Genomic DNA, 23,225 nt, shown 5'->3' on the forward strand with positions numbered 1-23,225 from the left:
GAGGTTTTTGTGTATTAAATGCATCAATGAAACTATACACATCTCCAGGTTGTGATGAGGAAACAACACTATAACATGGATCAGAAAATAGAATAATATGGGCATTTTAAAACATAGACAAATCCTCAATTTATAGCTTATTCCAGATAAGGATCCTGTCATTAGCGCTGATGAGGGAGAGGTACACTACATTGATCCTAACATTCTCTAGCAGCTCTGACAAATATGTCTTAATACTTCTAGAGCACAAAATCCCTGGTTACCTCAGGATGAAAAACTGTCTTGGAGCAATACTTATTCCAGGACACATAATAGTAGTCTGCACATAAAGTCATCCTTAATGTTCACTCCTCTCAAAGTGTTTTTTCTCATGTATTTGTATAGACTGTGTGGAATGTAATGTATGTCACTTTATTGGCAGCTCCACAGCACAGTCCGTTCTGGGAGTGGATCTTTTGCGGTTGTACTTGGGGTTTCTCCTGTTTCTCATGGGTGCTCAGGCTCTGGGATTTCTCTATCTGAGGGTGTTATTTTGTGCAGCCTGTACTCGAGTTTAGGGGCCTATCAGATAAAATAGGAACAACTAGTCTGGGGCCATTTCTATAAGATAAGTATCATAAAAAAATAAAAGTATTACAGATTGGAGTTGGCCTAAACAGGTGTACAATATGGACTACATCTTTGGCACAGTAGTTCTAATCAAGAATTTCCCTAGTGGGGCCAAAATGTGAATAAAATAGACTCTAAATTAGGAAGTGCCTTTGTCACACTGCCATCATATTATATATTATAAATCTTGCTTATTACTTTTGCTGTGACTTGTAACTTGATGTGACTCTGTTATTGCTAAGTTGATATGCTCTGTTGTTACCAAGAAAATGACTAATATATATATATATATATATATATATATATATATATATATATATATATATATATATATATATATATATATATATATATATATATATATATATATATATATATATATATATATATATATATATATATTTTTTTTTTTTTTTTTTTTTTAAGTAAGGAAAACACACAGCTGAAGAGCTATACACATACCAAAATCTGAGAAGCATTATAGACTCAACATATTTTGATCTCACCTACAATCAAATCAGCATACATTGAAATTTACATTTCTTTTTTTTATTAAAAATATATATTTTCTTAAACAATAACAGAACAATAACCAACACAATCTGTGAGGCATACCGGAATAAAATTGAAATTGAAAAACAATGAAACAGTTGCAGTCATATTCAAAAAAAAAAAAAAAAAGTTTCACTGCCACTTTCATATTCATGATTCTTGACAACAAGGTCAATCCCAGGTCTTCAGATGTTTCTTTAATTGTCATATTTTATTAACATTCAGAGCGGGTGGTCACAGTGGGAGACAGATGGATTTCCAGTATTCCAAAAAATTCAGAAAATAAAGGTGCTTTTAAATTTTCCACCACATACTGTTATTCTTTTTAGTCTGTGCCAATGTCTGAAGTGCTCTTGCAGAAACAGTCATAATAACCAGCAGATTGGCAGGTTCAATGTGCTGCAGTGCATTATGGGAGATGCAAGATGTTTTTGCTCGGAAACTGTGTGATACAAGCTGACATGTGAGAGTAAATCAAGGCACATCCCACCAGAGTTCAGCCCAGGAATGTGCAGGTTGTTATATCCAAATTCAAATGGAGCCAAAACACATGCAAAAAATGCTAAACATGCCTTTGTTATATGTAGATACCGAAGATATTCATTTTTCAAGGAAAATAGATTGTAGAAGACCATCTGAGATACAACTGAAAAAGAAACTTTTTTTTTTTTTTTTTTTTTAATAAATTACCTTTTTTACATAATGATTTAAGAAAGTGTAGGAGTAAAGGTAGTTATATCAGCAGCCAAACTAACAGGTATCACCATTTACTATAGTACTAGCTGTATTAATAATAGTAATTATTTTATTTTATGAATTATTTAAACAGGAGGGTATGTTGAGATTCAGAATCTCTTTTTCAAGACAGACCTGGCCAAGGTAGCAGCCAACACACTCAATACACAATAGTAAAATAACAAAATAATTATCATTTTAAAAGGTAATTAGCAGTGATATCATGTTTTATAGAAGTATAGTAGACTATACTGAATAGAGACATTTAGCGGTAAGTATTTAGTATAATTTCTAAGTATTATTTGGCAGTAACAGTAGGACTACTTAATGTGATGCAGATTTTGGATATATCTATATATTTTAGATTGAAATAGATTATATGGTCAACTACATATGACCAATTGCATAACTGTGACACGCATCCACCTTTATAAATACTACTGTACTGTTCTCCTTATATAATGTATGCATATGTGGTATTTCCTCTCACTCCTCTGCAGTCCCAAACATAGCTGTGGTTTTTGGGTGTAGATTGGCTTGTACCGTCTGGATGAGTGTCTTCTGTTTACTCTGCACACTTCTGTCACATTGGACCAATTAAATAACATCTGGAGTCTGCACATCTGCTTCTGTGGATCCAGGACCTCTGTGGGCTTTGGCATCAAGAACACAGCAGCCATAGCTCACTGTGATCCATGTCCAAACTTAGAAAATGTCTCTTGATACTTTGCAGCTGATGTCATCAGCATTCCCTGGGGCTGTGATGCTAACTGTAGGCTCTGCTCTGTCTGAAGCTCTCTGACTCAAGTTAGACTTTAATCTGAGCTTTGCTTTAATACAATCTGACCAGAAAGAGTTGACATAGTCAGAACTACAACAGGTGATCTGATTTGTGCTGTTAAACAAGTCCCTCTCAAATAATATTAGTCATCACCTTTTTTCAATTAGTCACTCTCACCTTTATGTTGAAAATCAAACTAAACTCCTAAACAGGACCTTGAACTCTCATATTGATCACACGCCCCAGAAAATGTGCTGTTCACATTTGTTTTTAGTCACCATTTTAGCTTTTCAACCACCATTAGAGATACATTTAGAACACCCCAAGCGTGATGTCACTGCAAAGTATCAATTAAACTCTTTTTTTAAAAGACACAGTATGAGATTTTGCATAAGAATGAATTAATGTGTCAACTGTCAATAGGTAAACTTGTTCTAATAGAATATAGCTTTTACTGATGACAACTGTAATTTATACATAATTACAAAAATACTGGACAGAATGGTTGTTTATGTTATAATTTGGTGCTTTATACAATCTTAAAGGCGAAATAGCCTCGCAGGAGTCTCTCGTTTGGGTTGCCAGTTTCTACGACTAAAACAAATTGCATAAAACCTAAAGGACTCTCTCAGATCTGAATGGTCAGTACCTAAATCCCAGCACAATAAACCCAACCATGAATTAGTGCTAGTGCGGCCTCTGCAGCTCAGTGAGTGAGTTCTGGAGGTTCGGAGCTTTCACATTAATGCATCAGCTGGCCAGGCTCAGTTGTGTCTGTAATACCTGTTCAAAATTGTCACACTACGTACTGTTCCTTTAAAAACAAGTCAGCACCTGGATCAATTAACTAGAGAAAAAAAAAGTTCATAGTTCGTTTATTTGTTTATTAGTTTTAACTCAAACTGTATGTTTGAAAAAATAATACCAAACTATTTTTACAATTAGTAAATAATTTTAGTCAAAAATATTGCTTTCTGTGACAATGCACTTCTAATCTGTGGACTGAACACCTTTAACATTGTGAGACGTGCAATGGGGTCAATGCTGGAAAAAGTCTGTCGTCACTGATGTTCTTATAGTTGTTTTGCTTTCTTATAACCATAACACTAAAAACACTAAAATATTTACTTGTTCCAGACTAAGTACATGTTTTATTTTTAGTAGAAAAGGATTTAAAGAAAGTGTCAGTAGTGAAAATCCTGCTTCTGTCAAAACTAGCAGCCATAACTTTGTCTTTAAGTGTGTGAGAGTTTAAACCAGGCTAAGTTTCCACCCTTGTATTTACCTTTAGCCTGGCCCAGGACACTGCAGGTTTGCACCAACAACACAGGGGCACTGTCCTGCAGAAGAATGAGCGCCTTATGCCCACCGTGAGGAGAGGCTGGGCAGGGACAGGGAGGCTGATCCAACGAAGGGTGTCTGTGTGAGGAGAGGGGAGGGGAGGGAGGGGAGAGTGGGATGGGCTAAGCAGAGCAGCCACACTCAGACCTGGGCACATGGTAAAGGCTGCACTGACAGGACTGGACCTTTCCTGCTCTGTTCACTGTTGGATTCTGTGGAAGTTTGTGGTCTGAAGAGTGGAATTACACTGGGATTCATACAAGAGTGGACCAGCTCACTATCAGGTAAAACACACTCTTACTCAAAGAATTTTCTCCCTGTCTGTTCAGTCTGTGCAGTTGTCATTGTAACAGACTGTGTTTTTGTGACACTTGAAGCTATTCATGGGTTTCAGAATGATTAAATTAGGACCGTTGTCATGGCGATTAACAATCCAAAACCAAAAATATGTCTTTTGAATAATGAACTGTTCTTAAAATAACAATATGCAACATGAATCTTAAACCTATGAATATTTGTAGTGTCATTTTTGTTCATGCATTTGGAGAGGTTTAACAGGAACCCAAACATTCCCTATAGGACTGCACTGGCTCAGATTACAGTGTACTTTGATGACTTAATGCTCGCCATTGTTGCTTTTGTCACTAGAATATCACTGCTAACAGTAACAAATGACACATGCTAATCATACTGATGTAGAAAAGTTTTTGTTCTGTTTCAATATTGGAAACATAAGGTCATTCCCGTAGTGCCTTAGACCAACAAAAGATTGTCTGTCTGTTTTTAAATACCAAAATTCCACATAAGGACAGTTGCGCTCATTATTTTTCATAACATCTGTGGAAAGCTTTTTAGATTTTACACCTGGCAACATCTGGTCTGGTAGCAGGTGCAACAACAGAGGGACTATTCTTTCATGGACTGGTGTTTTGTATCCATTTTTTAATCTGAAAAATTTAGCTTTTTTGTGTAACTCTGTGATACTTTGAAGTCCAAAGACTAACTAGAGTTTGTTCGCTTGATTTGTTGGAGAACTAGGTCTTTTGTCGTGCTTCTTAATGTGTAATCTATTGGACCACAAGTTTGTAAACAATGACTTCATGTGAAAGAATGCAGGGTTTAAAAACATCTCCAGGTGAACAGATAGAAGGTCTTCTTGGGACATGGAATAGTCCTTCAAATCCTGTGACAACAACTGATTTGACCAGATATTTTCTTTCTCAAAATGTGTTCACAGTAAGAAAGAAGTAAATAGCACTAGTGTCATTGGTGTCAAAGGTGTTAGGTGATAGTCGTAAGCCTGGATAAATTAGTTTGGGTATCCAACAAAAGACTTAATTGAACACATTATTATTGATCTGTTGTATCAAAACTGAACTGTATAACTTCATATTTATTGTGTTATGGTAATATCTTTAGAAGTAGTTAAAGCCCCTTTTGCAACATAAGCTTAAGTGTGGGTGCAACCAGGACTTCAGGTTTTCGCTGCTTTGGTGATTAATCTGTTGATGGTGTCTTACTTCACTAATTATTTGATTAGGAATACAAGGATTCAGGAGTAAATTGTGAGTTTATTGTATCTTTTATCCTAATACATTTCTGTATAAATATGCAGTCTTGTGAACACGTGGTCCCGTAGTTGGGGTCAGATCATCGCTTTATAGTTTTGAGAGTTTTTGCCATGCTCCTTTTAGCCGACGAATCAATGCACAGGTCATGTGTTTAGTCAAAGGTTCTGGTGGAGGGTCTGTCAACTGCTTGTCTCCATGGTGAATATTATTTCTTTGCCTGAATGTTCCACAGTCTGGCATTCAGCTTTTCTATCTCCATGGAAAAAAGCTGGTAATGCCACCAGGCCAAGTTATGGGTCAGATCTGTGGTGAGAATGCATGTTTTCCATGTATTTTCTGAGCAATAAAAATACATGTAATTGAATAAATATTTGTTAGATAAGTTTAATGCCATACTGTGGAGCATTTCTAACAACCCTAACCTCAGGCAAAGTGATAACATGCTGTAGTGTAACCTCCACTAGAAAAGTTACACAGTGCACCTTTAACCTAGAGTTTCTTTAGTCGACTACAGCCCTCAGAACAGTCACTTGAACATCCACTTGAAACCAGCTTGACTTCATATTAATACACCATTATTCCATGACTGTTTTGGTTCTCCTTCTCAGTCTTTCCACAGTAACACAGGCTTCTTTATGGTTCACACACAGAGGGAGACCTGTACAGTGCGTGTTGTTGTTCGCGCCCCCGTCCGGAGCACATTTTTGGGGTCCTGGCAGCAGAAAGCGCCTGTGCAGTTCCCAGACTACAGCTCCTCTCCTGCTACTGATAATAAATCCTTTGTTATGTGAGCTCATTCTGCTGAGAGCACAATCAGGCCAACACACAGAGGCACTCTGTAGCACCCTCCACACCTCCCCACCCGCGCCACTCCTCTATGCGCCTATGGGTGTATGGGTGCGCTGATTTTACTGGCACTACGGTTAGTTTTGACCAGTGAAGTGCCTAGATGTGTTTGCTCAAGTTAATAAATCAATTATATTTTGTGAAACATGTCATACTTAAAGTTGTTCTAAATAAGTTTGTGATGTACGGTTGTGCATGCTGTAAGTATACCTGCAATGAAAACAGTGGTAGTCATGGTAATATGGATGCACATTAAGGGTAATTGCTGAAGGAGTAATAGCGATACCAGAATGCGTATTTTTTGTTGTATAAAGGTCAATAACATTTAAGTTATATGCAAAATTTGAATATTGGGTATCTGTAATTAAAAAAAGACCATCAAAAAGCTGTAAGCATAAGTAATATTTCAGGAGCTTTACATTTCGAAAAGATATTCACATGTGAAAAATAGGTATTCATATTTATTTATGTTAGTATTGTTTGTTAGTATTTCACTTCTGATTTTGACCTTGAATGAAGCCAGAGAGTCATTGTATTTCCCGTACAGAAAGGACTCTAATACGTTTATAATTTCAGTGTATCATGCCGCTAACAGAGAGGCTCATGGGAAATGGATTTGGTTTGTGAAGCTGCCACTTGATACAGAACACACTGGAATAGGAGCATCAGTATCACACAGGCGTTTGCTCTGGGGAGGTCTGCACTGAGGAGTCTGAGTGCTAATTGACCTTCATGGTGTAAACTACTTATTTAAATTCATGCATATACAACTGACATGTACATTTTTTCGTATCTAATTATTTGTATAGAAGTATAAGTAGAGAACAACCAGAACAACACGCTATGACAAAACTTTATAAAAACAAGTGGATCTGGAGACGTGTTGTGTCTCAGAGAGATGAATGGTCTGCTCGCTTCAAAAGCAAACATGGTGGGTGACACGTAAAAAGGGGAAAAAAGTAGTGTGGATTTTTGCAGAATCAACAATCGATACACGAAATTATTACTAAAGAAGTTATTTTGTTATAAGCTGATTTTGGAGATGTCTTCTACATTTGAGGGACACGTGATACATATCAGCCGTTGTGGTCTGTGCAGTCTGTGTGTTTTGGACAGAGGATTTTCACCCTCTATTGCCCAGTTCCAGTCCCTTCTGGATTCAGATAGAATGTAGAAGGAACAGGCTGGTCAGGCAATAAACCAAGTGTCCAGTATTTGAACTCATTTAAGGTGAAATGTCTGATTTACCCAGCGTGGTGAATGCATATAGGCCAAAATAAACAGACACTGAGATCACCTGTGGAAAATATTTCGCAGATATGAGAACATTATCTTGGAGAAAGTTTCCACTTTTTGGTCCAGTCAAGGTCATCCATCTTCCCTTTGTTCCTGTTAAGAGGCCAGCAGCTTCCAGCTTCTGTGAACTTAACACTGTCATCACATTTCCACACACACATCAAAACCAGGACTAAACAAAATAAAACTGGAACTAAACCAGGACCAAACCAGGACTTACTGCCAAACAACCAGTGACGAAATCTCCCCGGCTACAGTATGCATTCAATATCACATCTGAAGAGAGCTCAGTCACACAAGGACCCATATTTAGTTGTATGTAGACCTGTCATGATAATTACCATATCTTATTTGTTGCTTATTGTTCAATATATCAGACATAGTAATTATCGTGACAGGTCTACATGAAAGCTGGAACAATATATTTTGGGCTCAGTATTTATCATGTGTACCTTTTCTTTGCAATAATGTTGAGACTTTTCTTGTAATACAAAAATATTTGAGCAGTAAAGGGTTGAATTTAATAACATAAAAAGCATTTATGGCTAATTTTTACTTCATTCTGCTATTTATTCTTTAATGATTTAATGATGATTTTGATGATTAAAAATGGCTAAAGGCCGCCACACACTACAGAAGAATTTGCCTGATTTAGCCTGCGATTTGCTTCTCCCTGAGTTTTGGAGGTGTGACCCAACTTTGTGTCTTTGTATGCGATTTTGATGCTGTTGCACTCCTCATGTGTGTGGTGTAGTGCCTCTCAGCTGCTCTGCCATATTGTGACCACCAAATCACGGTAAAGCCAATAAAACAGAGCGTCAGGGGCAGACGGAGGGACTGACACAGATACCAGATACAAACTCAAATAATGACAGCAAGTCCAAAAAACAGAGCTGTAAATCCAGTTTGAAGCGTTCTTTAAAAGTAAAAAGGTGATAGTAGTTCCTCACGTGTGTTTGTTTACATCCACACAGTGCACGGATCAGAGTGAAGCTGCAGATTGGTGATAGTGACTCTACTTCCTGTGCACTTTATTGCCAACCTTCTGTGCATTAAATGTCATGTATATGAAGCAAAGCACCACATGTCACAAATAATGCAGTTTTGACTTTCATTTAAACTAGAAGTGCAGAGCTCTAATCTTTTGAACACTTAAGAGTCTCATAGCAATTGGTTTTAGTGTAGACAGGAACCAGTTGATGTGAGGTGCGCTCACAACTTTGTAGTCAATGGTCGCAGCCATATCCTGCAGCACTCTTGGTGATAAGAGATTTATAATCTCATGAGATTCTCCTTGTGTCTGCGGTGTGTGCTCTTTGCTGCATGTTTAAAAATAGTTTAAGAACAAAAAATCCTGTAGTGTGTGGCGGCCTTTACTGCGATTATCTTGCTTTGTGTAAAAGACATAAAGTAGTCTCAGTATTATATCGGGTTATCTTGACAGGCGTAGTTGTGAGTAGTGAGTTAGATGGTTCTATATTTATTTTCTTTAGTAGATGTAGCCCAAATGAACATGTTTGGTGGTTGGTGAAGCGTGCATGGTAGAGCACAACCACCAGCTCCAAACCCTCAGTCCACATGTGGTAGAGCAGAGACAGCTGTGGCTCTGCTCTCCCCAACAGCTGCACTGGGCCCATTCAAACACACAGGGCGGTCGCTAACACTGGCCTCACAGACAGGACACGACCTCTGCTCTTTCACCTCCTATTTGATCCTCACTTCCTCTTTTCCTCTGTATCTTTTGTCTGGAGCAAACCACAAGCCACACTCACATTATATGAACTCTCTAACAGACCCTTAAAGTGGCATATTATGATAAGTATGCAGAAATTATAGAGACAAGAGTAGCATTCTTTCCTTTCTTTTTCTTCCTTTTTATAGTAAGAAAGAAGCAAATTAAGACATTAACTTAACATAGACACAGATATTGGCCATTAGATTGAATTACTTTGAGGGCATTTATCTAAATGTTGGGTTTTATATTCTCATGATCACATTAAAATTGAGCTGAATTATATTGTACTTGTTTCAGATAGCTCAGTTGGTAGAACAGTCAGATCCACTGATCCACAGGTCAGCGGTGTGATTCCAGCTCTCACAGACCAATGCTGTTTTTGTGTCCTTGGGCAAGACAATAAACCCACCTTGCCCCTCGTGTTTGCATAAACTGATGTATGAATGCGTGTGTGGTTCCTTGAAGGTGGAAAAGCACTATATAAAAAACCATTTTGCTTTAATCATTTATCAGATTGCATACCTGGCCTATCTACTTATTCAGCCTATGCTAAATGACTACAAGCTGTATGTTGGCTATGCAGCTGCTAGTGCGCACTATGTAGCCAGGCATTATATTGGACTTTTAAGTAAATTGCTTCTCTGCTACCTTCAAACATCTCATTATTTATTTTGTATTTTTCCAGACTACATCTATTGTATATAGAGTGTAATGAATCCTCTATAGAAAATGTATTATGTCTGGTTAAGATTATGTCACCATTGTTATATCAGTCTTCCTGTTTACAAACATTTATAGATCTGGCGAGAGGGCATTGACTCCTAAAGCCACTGTGACTCCTCAGCTCAACAATGTAAACCAGAGGGCTACAACAACAGCCGTGTTTTGTCCTGTGAGTTGCCGTGGTGATGGGGTTGGCAGCAGACGGTGGTAAAAGATGATGTCATGGCGTTTGGCTGCTTCCTCTTCACCTGCCCCTCCAGGCCTCACTATCTCTGTGAAGGCATAAGACTAACCTCAAACCAGATGTAGTCTATCTCATTTACGGGCATTCACATACTTGAGTTTTTAATAGTGGAATAATGTATATTATGAAGCCTGCTATTTTCAGACTTTATATAGACAGTTTTGTAACTGATACAAGAGGAAAATTGGGTGAGAAGAGGAAAATTGCTCATGGGCTTAAAGAAGACTGGGTATCGGACTGCAAACCTAATGGATGACTAGCAACAAGTTGTCTTCCCAAGAAGCAATTAAAACAATCGAATTTTCAATATATGTGATATTACACTATTTTCTGATCTATATTATGCTCCTAAGTCCTGAACTCTTACATGGCATGGTTTATTGATTTCTCTTTGTTATTTGGGCTGATTGGGACCTGATGAGTAGCCTGATTCATCAGCCAGTTTCACTTCGTAGAAACCGTCTGATCTCACAGCATTAGGATTCATTCTCTCGACAGTAGGCGGGTACTTTTTTTCATTTAACCAATTTCTGCTATTTGGTTGTGACATATGTAATGCACAGCTAATGGGGCTAACTGGTATATTAAGCTTTTTCCAAATCCCGTAGGAGGAAGGGCAATAACGTCTTTCCCCTTGATAAAATTCACCAAATATTCTCTTTATTCCAACTTTCAATCCTCGATCATGGGAACCATTGCCAATACAGAATGTATGGTTCTTCGCTGATTGACTGGTTCCCGAACTCGCACTTCCGGGGTTTTTGAGAACCATCTAGTGTATTCTGATTCCTGACCTAGTCGCTGGAGAGAAATGAAAATGAGCAGAGGCATTAGGTGGCACCAGCCTGGATACCTGAGTGCAAAAACAAATAATTATATTTTTATAATATTTTTTATGTTTTTATATTTATATGTTCACGTATGATATATAAAACATTCATTTTATGTTTAATCATTTTGATAGAACACAATAAAGTCACAATTTAATAATTAGCAAAATTATATTATTATAATATTTATTAAGTGCTTGAACAATCCAAAATGTGTTAGTCATATATGTCCAGGTCATAGGATGCTACAATGTTGTTATTGCATCAAAAACATACCTGGAGTTGTGTTTTGTTTCACTCACACATTTAACACACAAACCCTGCATATTTGTGATGTCATGGGGTAATACACACACACAAGTGCTGCACTGTGTTTTTAAAGTCCATACATCTTCACTAGAATCATTTGGATAATTTCAGCCCTGAAATTTCCAATCCCTACTGAACAAAAGGTAACTGTTAACTTGAAAACTACTGCTGCAAGACATCACAAGTGGAACAGAGCATTTTGAGCTTTGGAGATGTAGACAAACTAATAATGCAGGATTACTCAAACGTGTGTGAATGAGACAAAACACAACTCCCAGTATGTTTCTAATGAGATAACAACTTTCTGACATGGATTAAAGCTTTCTTACTTTTTCAGTAGATTTTGATGGTTGGTTTGAAAACAATCTCATCTGTAACCAGGACGTTTTGTATTTTGTACCATTACACAGTCCATGATACTCATTAGGGGTCAGTGATGCAGTAATGGACCAACCCTCTGTTCTTGTAAACAATAGAAATATTACATTGAGAGTACAACCATGTCTTTGTGTCCTGCCTGAAGGAAGTGCACTAAGTATTTCCACACAAGCTGCAGTGTAGTGAATACGAACAACACAAGAACATGGACTGACTCAGGGCTGTTTCCATGACTCAAATGGGATATCCCAAACTCGACCCCTCCCTGCCCACCTCCACTTCCCTCCCCCATGCTTGAGTTACCAGTTAGTAGTCATTCTGGACCCCTTGAGGATGGATTTTGGTTGGAGTTTGTGGATTTTGTGACAGAGCAGAGCGTCAGAAAGAAGTGGTGAGTGGATAAGAGCATGTTGTGTATAGGCTGAAGCTGCTTGCACCAGAAACACATGACTGTTTGTTTGAAAACAGACCGAGACATGACAGACACAAGTGTTTTCTTCCTGCTAAGAAATTTGTTGTCAGCATAACGATTGCAGGAGTCGGGACTGTACAAAACACTAATCTATATTTTTTTTATTACTGATTATCATGTGGAAAATTGGTAATTAGATTAGAATACACCATTCAAACAGGGATAGGGTAAAGTATTTTCAGGATTTTAACAACTTTGCAGAACAGGGTGAATTGTGGCATTGAGTTGCAAATGAAACTAAATGCTGTGTTTCACTGTAGCTGCTTAAAACTATAAGTTTATAGAGCACATTTTGTATACAAATTAAGGACTTTAGAGAAAAAGAGAGATGCATTTAAATCACAATTCAAAACTAACAGGCTCAGAGACAGTGGTTGGAAGATAATAAGGAGGTTTGAAGATAATAATCTGTAAATGACATGTGCTCTGATGATCTATGTGATTCTCCAGTAGTTACTTTTCAAAACATTGTAATTTTAAACCCTACCGTGCGGTCATCTCCTGAACAAACCTGAGTCAGCATTTTAATAAGAGTGTGTATTTGTATAATAGTTCATGAATTGGCTATCAAACTTCTCAACACTAAAATTTTTGTGATCTGTGAATACCAGAATTACATACGGCATATTTCTAATGTAAGAATCTGTTGTCCTACTACAGTGGGACATAAGTATTTAGAGAATAGTTTCACAGTCAGTTTATAGACTTGTATGAAGAAATGGCATTGGTCTGTCCTATGTCAAGTTGAACATTCAAAATCAATTCATGTTATAGGAGATACATAGAGATAAATAGAGAAATAGAATAGACCAAATTGGTTCAAATCTCAAATGGTGTTGCTATAGGTACTTTTCTCCTTCAGTACCGAGCAGATCAGAGAAGAACTATAAGTATCCATGTTATAAAGCAGGTCTATAGCAACATTTGAATCAAAGCATATGCCATATTCTTACCCTTTTCCTCTCAGCATTGGACAGCTCATGTGAGATTGTCCATGCCACAGAGACTGAAGGCTGTAGCTAGAGTGTTTTGCTGATTGTGGCATGGGTCCATGAACGCCTCGTGGCAGAATAAGTAATGTATGTTTACTTCTCTTATCACACAGGGAGACGCTGCTATCAGGCTGTGCATATATTTGCATTCTAATGTGTTGTGGTCAGGATTAGACTTATCTTTAAGCATACTATAGGAGCCAGTCATTATAAGTAAGCGATAATGAACATACTCACACATATATATACTGTATATCACAGAGCTTCAGGTCAGATCAGAACATATGCAAGTGAATATATGCAAAATTGTTTAAATACATACTGTGGAACATTCAGCGGCAAGCAATAACATCTCCATGGAGACAAGCATGAAGATAACCCCAAACCTTAAACCATAAACCTTACACCTTAAACCATAACAATTATATAACACCTTTTAATGTTAAATGACTAAAACTAACTTCACTGATCAACAAGAGACACTGAATTGTAGTAATTGCATACTGTGTGTAAATCTTCTGGTACAAATGTTGTAGCACCAAAGCTTTAGCCTGATTCATTAGCCGGTTTCACTTCATACAAACCGTCTGACCTCACAGCATTAGAATGTGTTTGTTTGACGTTAGGCGGGCTACTTTTTAAAAAATTTAACCAGTTGCAGCTATTTGGTCATGACGTATGTAATGCGTCGCTAACAGGGCTAACTGGTATATTAAACTCTTCTCAAATCCCATAGGAAGAAGGGCAATAATGTCTTTCCCCTTGATAAAATTCACCAAACAATCTCTTTATTCCGACTTTAAATCCTCGATCTCGGGAATTATTGCCAACACATAATGTATGGCTCTTTGCTGATTGGCTGGTGCCCGAACTCGCACTTGAGGGATTTTTGCGAACCATCTAGTGTATTCTGATTCCTAACCTAGTCACTAGAGAGAATTGAAATTGAGCAGAGGCACTAGGTGGCGCTAGCCTGGCTACCAAAGTCCAGCTATGCTATAATTATTTTCCTCCCAGGTCAAAGTTAACGTTTGTGATTACTGACACAACCTTCACATCTGCATATCCACGAGTCCATTGTTTATTTCACTGTCTTTGGTCCTTTTACTTCCTCCATTTCTAAAAGTGGACTGTCACAGGAGCGGGGCAGATGTGACAGTATTTGACCGTCTTCATTCTTGTGGGTGGAGCCTCGGCCTGACCTTGCCCTCTGTCGCCAAAAGGAAGTGGTCCTTGGCTGAGCAGGAAGTCCTTTTATAGTGACACTGATCCTGCATCAGTTTGTCATGGTCTTCCTCTGTCTGTCACACTGTTTCCTGTTGCTTTTAAGTGTTTGTGTCTCTGTCAAGTGGATTCTTACATCCAAACTCTAAAATTAAATGGACTATAGGCTATTGTGGCTGTTAAGTCTCTCATACCACAACAGACGACTCCACAATACAATAAGATTCATGACCACCTCATTAAAGTCTATGTTTAGGTTTTGTTTTGATGTGTTCACAATGAAAAGAAGAAAAGGGTAAAACATCATATATATCTTATAGGACAACAGAATATATTATTAAATGTTATAAATAGAGGAATGAAACCAAGCCGCTTCTATTTCATTTGTGAGCTTGTTAGTATTGAGTGTAGTGATCCGCACTCAAATCTCAACAACCAAACCACAATGCTGGGTTTTACTTGTAATGTTATAGGCATCATTTTCAAGTTAGTTAAATAATTATTTCTACAGAGGCACAATAGCGATGCCAGTGTATTTGGTTTACTGATAATCGTGATTATTTGGGTCACTAAAAATACTTGTGAAAATTTTAGACGCAAAGAAAAGTCATTTCAATTCAAAGTATACTTCAAAAAATGTAAACCTGCATTTCAAACTGTTTATCTCACATTAACTTCACTTAATCATTCAGAATATTCATGCATATTTTAGAGTTGTTTAGTTCGGTCTTGGTCTCATGAATAATTATCAAGATCTCTCACAGAAATGATAATATTAAAATATTGTTACATCCCCCGCCCACATTTACATTGTTAGCCATAGATTAGGTTAAATGTATCTGCCTCCACTCCACAACCATAAATCCAAGAGTCAATTCCTGACTTGTCTTTTATTATTGCAGTCTCTCAAATGTATTGCACCACTTGCATTTCATAATTAAACTTTATGTCCCCATTGTACTGCAGTAGTACACCCACTTACTCTGTGTCTGTGGTAATCCAGTTGGGTAATCTAAACATGACATTTAGTCAGACTGATGCACGGGCAGTATAACATCTATACACTATATTGCATCTATGGACTATATAACCCTGTGCAGCTGAGTTGGCGGGTGCAGTGTTATTGTGGCTCAGAGTTCTTCCCACGGCACCACTTTTGTGCATTTCTGTGGTCATTTCTAAAAACAGATCAGGTCATTTGACGTTTGCTGCTCAGAAACAATCAAAAACATGCAGTGCTGCATAAAACAGAGGGGAAGTAAGCTGCAAACCTGTAGTTTCAAGTGTCAGGATCTCTCCAGTGTTTATAAATGGATCACTGGCCTTAGCCTTCAAGTGCAGGCATTTTTAGTTTTGTTATGTCTTTGATTTATAAAGTGTACAAAACAACTTCCTCAAGGTCGGATTCAAACTAAGTAACTTTTCTGGTGGTGCTTCTGCTACCTTTTTGTTTCCAAGGTGATGTTATAGCTTTGCCTGGAATGTTAAACAGTATGGCATTAAAATGATCTTGCATGTATTGAATTACAGATATTAAGCAAAAAACCCTTGAACTTCCTGCATTCTTACCTCTAACCTGACCTGGCCTGTAACTTGTCCTAGTTGTCTCTAATTTAATGCTTTACTGTGGAATATTCCAGTCAATGCATCATAACAACACCCTCCTTTTCAAATTTTGGTCTTAATGAACTTTCTTAAAACTTAATGAAATTACATGTAATATAAAAAAAATAGGTAACCAGTGAACTCTTTTTGGGGTTATATTTGCCAGTTTGGTGCACAAGAAATTTAAGCTTCAAGATACACTGTAACATTTTTGGTAGAGGCTCTGAAACTGGCTTGTAGAGTATTTTTTGTCCCACAGTATGGCATTTCATTTAACTGTCTCTATGGAGACAAGCAGGCCACATCACCAGACCAAGTTACAGGTGAGATCTGTGAAGAAGTGGACCCACCTATGTTATTAATGTATGTTTTTGTGGTAGTTTTGAAAAAAACAAAACAAAAACAAAAAAAACTCCTGTGATTGGATAAATACAAGATATATTTGTTTAATGCCCTATTGTGGAAAAGCCTAGCCACAGCAATAACCATCACCATGGAGATGAGTAGAAAAAATTACACAGTGCACCTTTAAGAGCAGCACCCAGTACTTGCCTCCCTAGAAGACAGTTGTTCAGGGTTATTCGAGTGTGAAACCTGAATTCAGGGAGAAGGACCCATGAATGATTGAAGTAGTGAAATCAAGAGGACTTTTGGAGACAGGGGAGTGTTTGACTTATGAGGGCAGTATAATGAGCTGAGATAAGAGAAAAGGAGAGAATAGAGGAAGAGAAAGGGAGAGTGGGGTGGGTGGGGGGACTGAGAGAGAGCGAGAGACAGAGAAAGAGTGAGAGAAAGAGAGGGAGAAAGTGAGAGAGACAGAGAGACAGAAGAAAAGGAAGGAAGATGGATGAGAGTGCTGTAGCAGGATTAACCAGAAGCACCTTATCAGAGCAGACAGACTGGGCACTTTAAGTGTTTGTTAAGATGCTATTAATGCTGCTGCTATTTTTGTCACTGATATAAAGTAAGAAAAATTCTGGTGAAATAAAGGTCAGCACTATTTTAGTTTAGATGCACACCAAAATTTGATCAATACCTGATTTCTGGAATTATCAGATTATTAAAATGTCATGGAAACAGCCACTTCTGTTGTGTGTATTCTTATTTCTTTCTGATTGTTGACATGTTTGACAAGGGAAATTTCACATAAAAGATCAAACTAATGTGGCAAGAAAAAAATAAATTTGAAAATGTTAAAGACTGAAATAGTTATTTTAAGATTCATTGTGCTTCATTTTCCAATTACTCAAAAATTCACTGACACATTTTGACAATCACATTTTTATTCTTGTAAACACACACCAAAAATCGGATTACTGGCCTTGTAAACGCCTACACTATTAGTTACATCATTTGAAAACATTATTAGTCTTCCATTTATATTGACTTCAGTTAAATTAATGCTAACTTTGTGGCTGATCTTAAGAAGTTGTTCCAGAGGTTTTATGTCTCCATCAATGCCTCGTCCAGGTGTGTTTGTGGATGGTTCTCTTTGTCTTTCATGGGGACTTCCTCTTCAGTGTTACCAGAGCTTTAGCCCCTGCACGTCCTGCTTCTACATGCCACAACTCCCTTTGTATGAAATAGAATAGAAATCTTTTAGTCATTGTGCTGCTTTTATATCAGACTTATGAAGGTGCTATGAGGTCACACGTGTAGTCTTGGTTCCTTGTTTTTTTGTTTTTAAATTCCTGATTTTCTGCACATTCCCTCAGTCTGAGAAATGACCATCTTGTTTGTCCAGGTGGAGCTGTTCAGTGATAACTTGACCACTTGGTTCTTTCTGTTGGGCTAACTACTGTGAACAATATTTTCATAGCTTGTACACGTCCTCCTCACTTTGTAACTTGGGGTCAGCTACCTTCTTGTCATGTTATGAATGTCCCACAGTACTGGATTAAACTGCATTCAGAAGAAGACCATGTTTCACAGATCTGACTCATAACTTGTCCTGGTGGGATCACCTGGTTGTCTCCACCGATAGGTACCATTAATGTCATACTGTGGAACACTGAAGGCCTGCTATAACATCGCCATGGAGAGAAACCCATGCCAGACTCCTCACAAAAAAAAAAAAAATAAAAAAAAATCTATGCTTTATAAATTCAAACCCTTAACATCTTTCAGCTCTACTTCACCCAATTGTTATAAAACACACAGAGTTCTGATGTGTACAGGCACAGTAACACAGTGGGCATACCTCCACCTCATGAGAAGTTCTTGGGTTTGAATCCTTAGATTTTGTTTGATACATCATGAGGGTGAGGTAGGCCCATGTGGTACCAGGACTAACTAATCTAATATCGATATTCAACTTTAAACAAATACATATTTTTAAAATGTACAATTTCCTGTATAAGAATGAAACACAAATGACTGAATCAATATCTACAAAAAAAACAACAACTTCCAAGTAATAAGAATATGCAGCTCATTTAAAGACCCGTGCACTCACACACAGGTCTTATCTTATCTGTGTAGTATCAGACTGACAGCCTGTTATCCCGTCCTCCCTATTCTCTCTGTGCTTCTTCAGTTTTGCATTCCTGTTGAATTGTCTGGTTCCTCCTTGAGACTTGGGTCCAAAACCCTCTAAACGAGAACTGCTCATGTGTGAAACCAGGCCTGTCTCTGCCCATGATCCATGAGAGGCACATAGACACCAGAGCAGGCGTTTTGTCTCTTCTTCATTGAGCGAGTGTGAATCTGAAGAACACAAATGTAGCCCCCTGCAGTGAGAGAAGGGGCTGTGCTGTGGGAAAGGCTCATAGACTTGTAGAATGGCATGGAAAAATGTTTTATCTCTTATGGACTATCGCGGTCAACTGTGGGGCTGAGCGAAATTACCAAAGAAAAAGTGATTTGTCTTTGTTTTACAGTAAATAGTAGTATCTTGAGAGTTAAGAGCCATGGAACTTGAGGTCTAATGCAGAAGAAGTTTATTTACCATCAATACAGGGCCCAGCACCCAGAGACATGAATCCTCATTGTGATAGTGTTCATTCTAGTCTAGTACAATCCAGTATGACTATTCTTTTGTTGTAGGGAGTATTATACCTCTGATGATGTAGGCCAAGATAACAAGGACTGAACTGGCAGTAAGTTCCCTATATACAGCTCTGAAATTGAATTTTTCCAGCAGTCTTATTACAATTAAAAGGTGCTTTTAATATATGTTTTCTTAATATAAAGAATATTGTCTTTTAATCATTGCCATTGAAGAATAGTCAGATTTCTTCCTCTGAATTTTGCCCCAAATGACATCCTCTTACTGACAGAGGTTTGACCCCTGCAAGTCAATGATAATTGGAAATGACAGAGTCTTTAAATTAAAATTCTATTAATTGCACAGCCCTATAGTCAGCAATATATCATCGTATGAATTATACCTAAGTAAACCATATGTAAGTTCTTATTGTTCAGTAAAGATGAGGAAACAACATTATAACACCAGGGATCAGGATAACATAACATGGGTAATTTGGTATTCACCCCACTAAATACAATGATAGTTAAAAGGCTGTCTCAGATTGAATGTTATAAGTTTATACCTCAGTCTTATATGTCTTAAGTCTCAAAATCCTTTACTTAAAGCCACTCATGTACAGCCTGGAGACAAAGATACACTGTTTGCTTTCAGCCATCTTTTCACTCATGCTTCCCTTTGTAAACATCACAACATTGAACACATTACACAGCATTAAGATCTTATATTATCAAAGATCTCTATCAGTGCTGCTTTCCTTTTTAGACCAAACATTGCTTCAATCACATAAATTTGTCTATGGGGTTATCTGTTAGTTTAGAGCTGCCAGTCAGGAATGCAAGTTTTAGTTTAGTGGAGCAAGCAGGGACAGGTCCACCTCCTCTCCTCCTTGACTTCTTCTGTGGGAGTTTGTATTGGACAAAGAGACAAAGGCACAAACTATATCGTCCATGCAAAGTAGGCGCAGTGTGCAGAAACGTGAGCAAATTGGCTGTGAGGTCTTAGAGTGAGTGTCCTACTTAATCAGGTTCACGCTGAGAGGATTGGGTCAGTCTGGTGTAGGACAGCAGCGATCAACCATGGAGGCTCTGTTTTGGCTGGACAACTGGAACAAGGTAAAACCTAGATTCCAGATACAAATGTTATGGTTTTATGTTTTTTTGTTTTTGTTTTTTGTTTTTTTTAAGATTTAGAAAGACATTAAAAATGGTATATTATGTTGGAAATGTGTCTTTTTAATCAGTGTTAATTTGCTCATTCTTATTTTGAGAACTTATTTTGAGAACAAGAGCAATTTCTTTTTATCTCACCAAGTACTTGCAGTACAAAGCAAATATTACACAAGACAGTAAAAAGAACTATTGCCTTGGTAGAGATTAATGCTAACCAAGACATTCCATTTTTTTTTTTTTTATACTTTTGTACATTTATGCACCTTTTTATTGTTTATGTCAGTTCATAAAAATCTAATTCTTTGCTCCACTGTGCAATCTAATCTATTCTCCTTCTGAATGTTAAACGCTTGCTACAGGCTGTAGAAATGTATTTCAAAACACTTGTCACTACTTCAGATAGCATTGTTTTGTTGATCCTAAGTGTAGAGCACATCATGTATTTCCCATCAACGTTTTAGACATGCAAATGACCCCAGGTATGCTCTCTCTGACAGCTATAATAATGTTTTATGTTCTGAAGCTATGATAGATAGAACTCCTAGAACTGTGAGTTTTTGTTTTGGTGTTGTTGTGTGTCACTGTATGGAAGCTGAAGGTGGTTGAAGGTGTAACTTTTCTGCTGGAGGGTCAGTCAAATGCTTGTCTCCACCAAAATGTCATTGTGTTCTCTGGAATGTTTCACATTATTGTATTAAACCTTTCTATCTTCACAGAGATCAAATCAGACCAAGTTACAGGTCAGATCTGTGGAGAGGCGACTCCGCTCACAGTCAGAATGCATGTTTTTCCCTGATATTTTTGACCTATAAAACCACCTGTAATTTAATAAATGTAAAGTAGAGCTATTTAATGTCATACTGTGGAACATTCCAGCAAGAGCAATGACATATCCGTAGAAACAAGCAGGTGATGAACCCCCAACCAAAAAGTTACATAGTGCGCCTTTAAGCCAATTTAACATGGTTAAAGTGTTTTTTAAGGTTTTTAAGTGACATAATTGGCTGCATGGGGAAGATATTTAGAGTGTGTCTTGAGGGCAGGAAAACTGTTGCTAAACGCTGCTTAACCATCTGTTCTTGGTTAGATGATTCACACCTATTACATGTGAAAAAGAGGAGGGGATTCATGGCAACAGGACAGTGGTCAGTGCCCACGTCAGAAGTGACCAATATACCAAAAATAGATCATCTTCTTCTGAATAACATCTGTGTGCATACATGGGCTTATTGGTGGTATTTCAAAAGACAAAACATCATTTACATTAGTGACTATGCCTTTGAGATAATTAAATAACAACAGCAAAGTTCAGCATATTAAAATACTCATTTGGCCTGTTCCCATAGACTGCATAAAAACTTGTGTGACATATTGCCATCACATATTATTCATGTTGTAATCTGAAACCGAGAAACAAGATAGCTAGAACTGATACTGCTTTTGGGCATAGTAATGTACTTTTCAACTATAAATAGACAAATGGATAAGGATTGCTTTCAGACTCGTAATTATATCACACACACATACAGAAAAAAGTAGTGTTTAAATTTCATAGGTATTTTTGCTCTTTATAATGTACATTATTATGCATGCCTGACCAAAAAAAAAAAAAGTAAATCTGCAGAGGCAAGTTTGTGCCCATAAGTAATGAATAATTGAACAAAATTCTTTGTGGCTGTAACTTGTGAGAGACAGAAGATCAAATGGAAGGATATTAAACCCACTTTTGAATCAATAGGGCAAGCCAAAACAGGATATCACCAAATAGCATTTTATTGATAACGGCTATTATTGATGCTGCTATAAGTGCCATGATACAGGACAGAGGGGCAAAACAAATGGTGTATTTTGTTTTTAAAATAATATGTGTTATTATAGTCTTTCAAGGGTCAATATTACACTATTTTCTGATCTATGTTATCTATGTTGTTTCCTCATCAAAACATAGCTGGAGTTGTGTTTTATTTCATTCACACATGTTGAACACACAAACCGGGCATAATTTGGTTGAGTTCTTCTCTCAATCAGAAAACACTCTGTTCCACCTTGTGATGTCATGTTGTAATACAGGAAGTGCTCATCTGTGTTTATAAACTCCATGCACATTTACTAGAATAATTTTGATACTTTCAGCCATGGAAGTGACTAGTTTGACATTTAAAAGGTAACTGTTTACTTGAAAACTACCACTACATGACATCACAAGGTGGAGCATGACATGTTGAGCTTTGAAGACGTAGACAGACACAATAAAAACAAAAATAAAAGGTTACTTAAACATGCATGAATGAAACAAAACACAACTCTGGGTATGTTTTTGATGAGGTAACAGAATTATAATATGACTTACAGCGCTCAAGAATCCATTTTGCATAATATAAGACCTTCAATGCCCATGTAAGGACAGGATAACTTTATTGTATTTCCATGGATTATTATGCACAAACATTACATTGTTTTCTAATTGTCAGTGGGACTTTCCTGATTAAATAAAATAACAAAAATGATTCACACCTGATTACACAATTGCAGAGGAGGGGGCAGTTTCAACCAAATGAGAAACAGCAATGGAAAGCTACAGTGACTTCAACATAGTAACGTTATTAAAAACGTGAAGTCATCGCTTTTCGTTACTGTTTGGATGTTGCAAACTCTGAGCTGATGATGTCACTTCCTCCTGCAGGATCTTCATGTGTCGCCCGGAGACAGGGACAGCTCTGTGGACATGGACCGACTGAACAGGAACATGCCCGAATATGGACGTACCCAACACCAGAACCTCCAGGTAAGAGACACAGGATTCTAATGGACTGTGGGGGGCTAA

At 37.5% G+C, this 23,225-nt stretch overlaps 1 protein-coding gene across 10 annotated transcripts in view; it reads left to right on the plus strand.

Moving 5' to 3' along the window:
* Positions 1-23,225, plus strand: part of phldb1b (pleckstrin homology-like domain, family B, member 1b) — a 97,179-nt gene that overhangs the window by 5,985 nt on the left and 67,969 nt on the right. For 3 of the 10 annotated variants that reach the window (XM_055166809.1, XM_055166804.1, XM_055166808.1), the window contains exons 1-2: positions 20,188-20,344; positions 23,085-23,186. In XM_055166809.1, coding sequence (XP_055022784.1) covers positions 20,309-20,344; positions 23,085-23,186 — 138 coding nt within the window. In that variant the 5' untranslated portion in view covers positions 20,188-20,308. Of the gene's footprint in view, positions 1-12,255; positions 12,342-20,184; positions 20,345-23,084; positions 23,187-23,225 lie in introns of those variants that run through there. The other 7 variants (XM_055166802.1, XM_055166807.1, XM_055166805.1 and 4 more) reach the window with 6 other exon arrangements.

This window comes from Boleophthalmus pectinirostris, unplaced genomic scaffold (genome assembly GCF_026225935.1).
Source record: "Boleophthalmus pectinirostris isolate CB_2022bp ecotype Guang Dong unplaced genomic scaffold, ASM2622593v1 HiC_scaffold_9, whole genome shotgun sequence".
Lineage (NCBI taxonomy): Eukaryota > Metazoa > Chordata > Actinopteri > Gobiiformes > Gobiidae > Boleophthalmus > Boleophthalmus pectinirostris.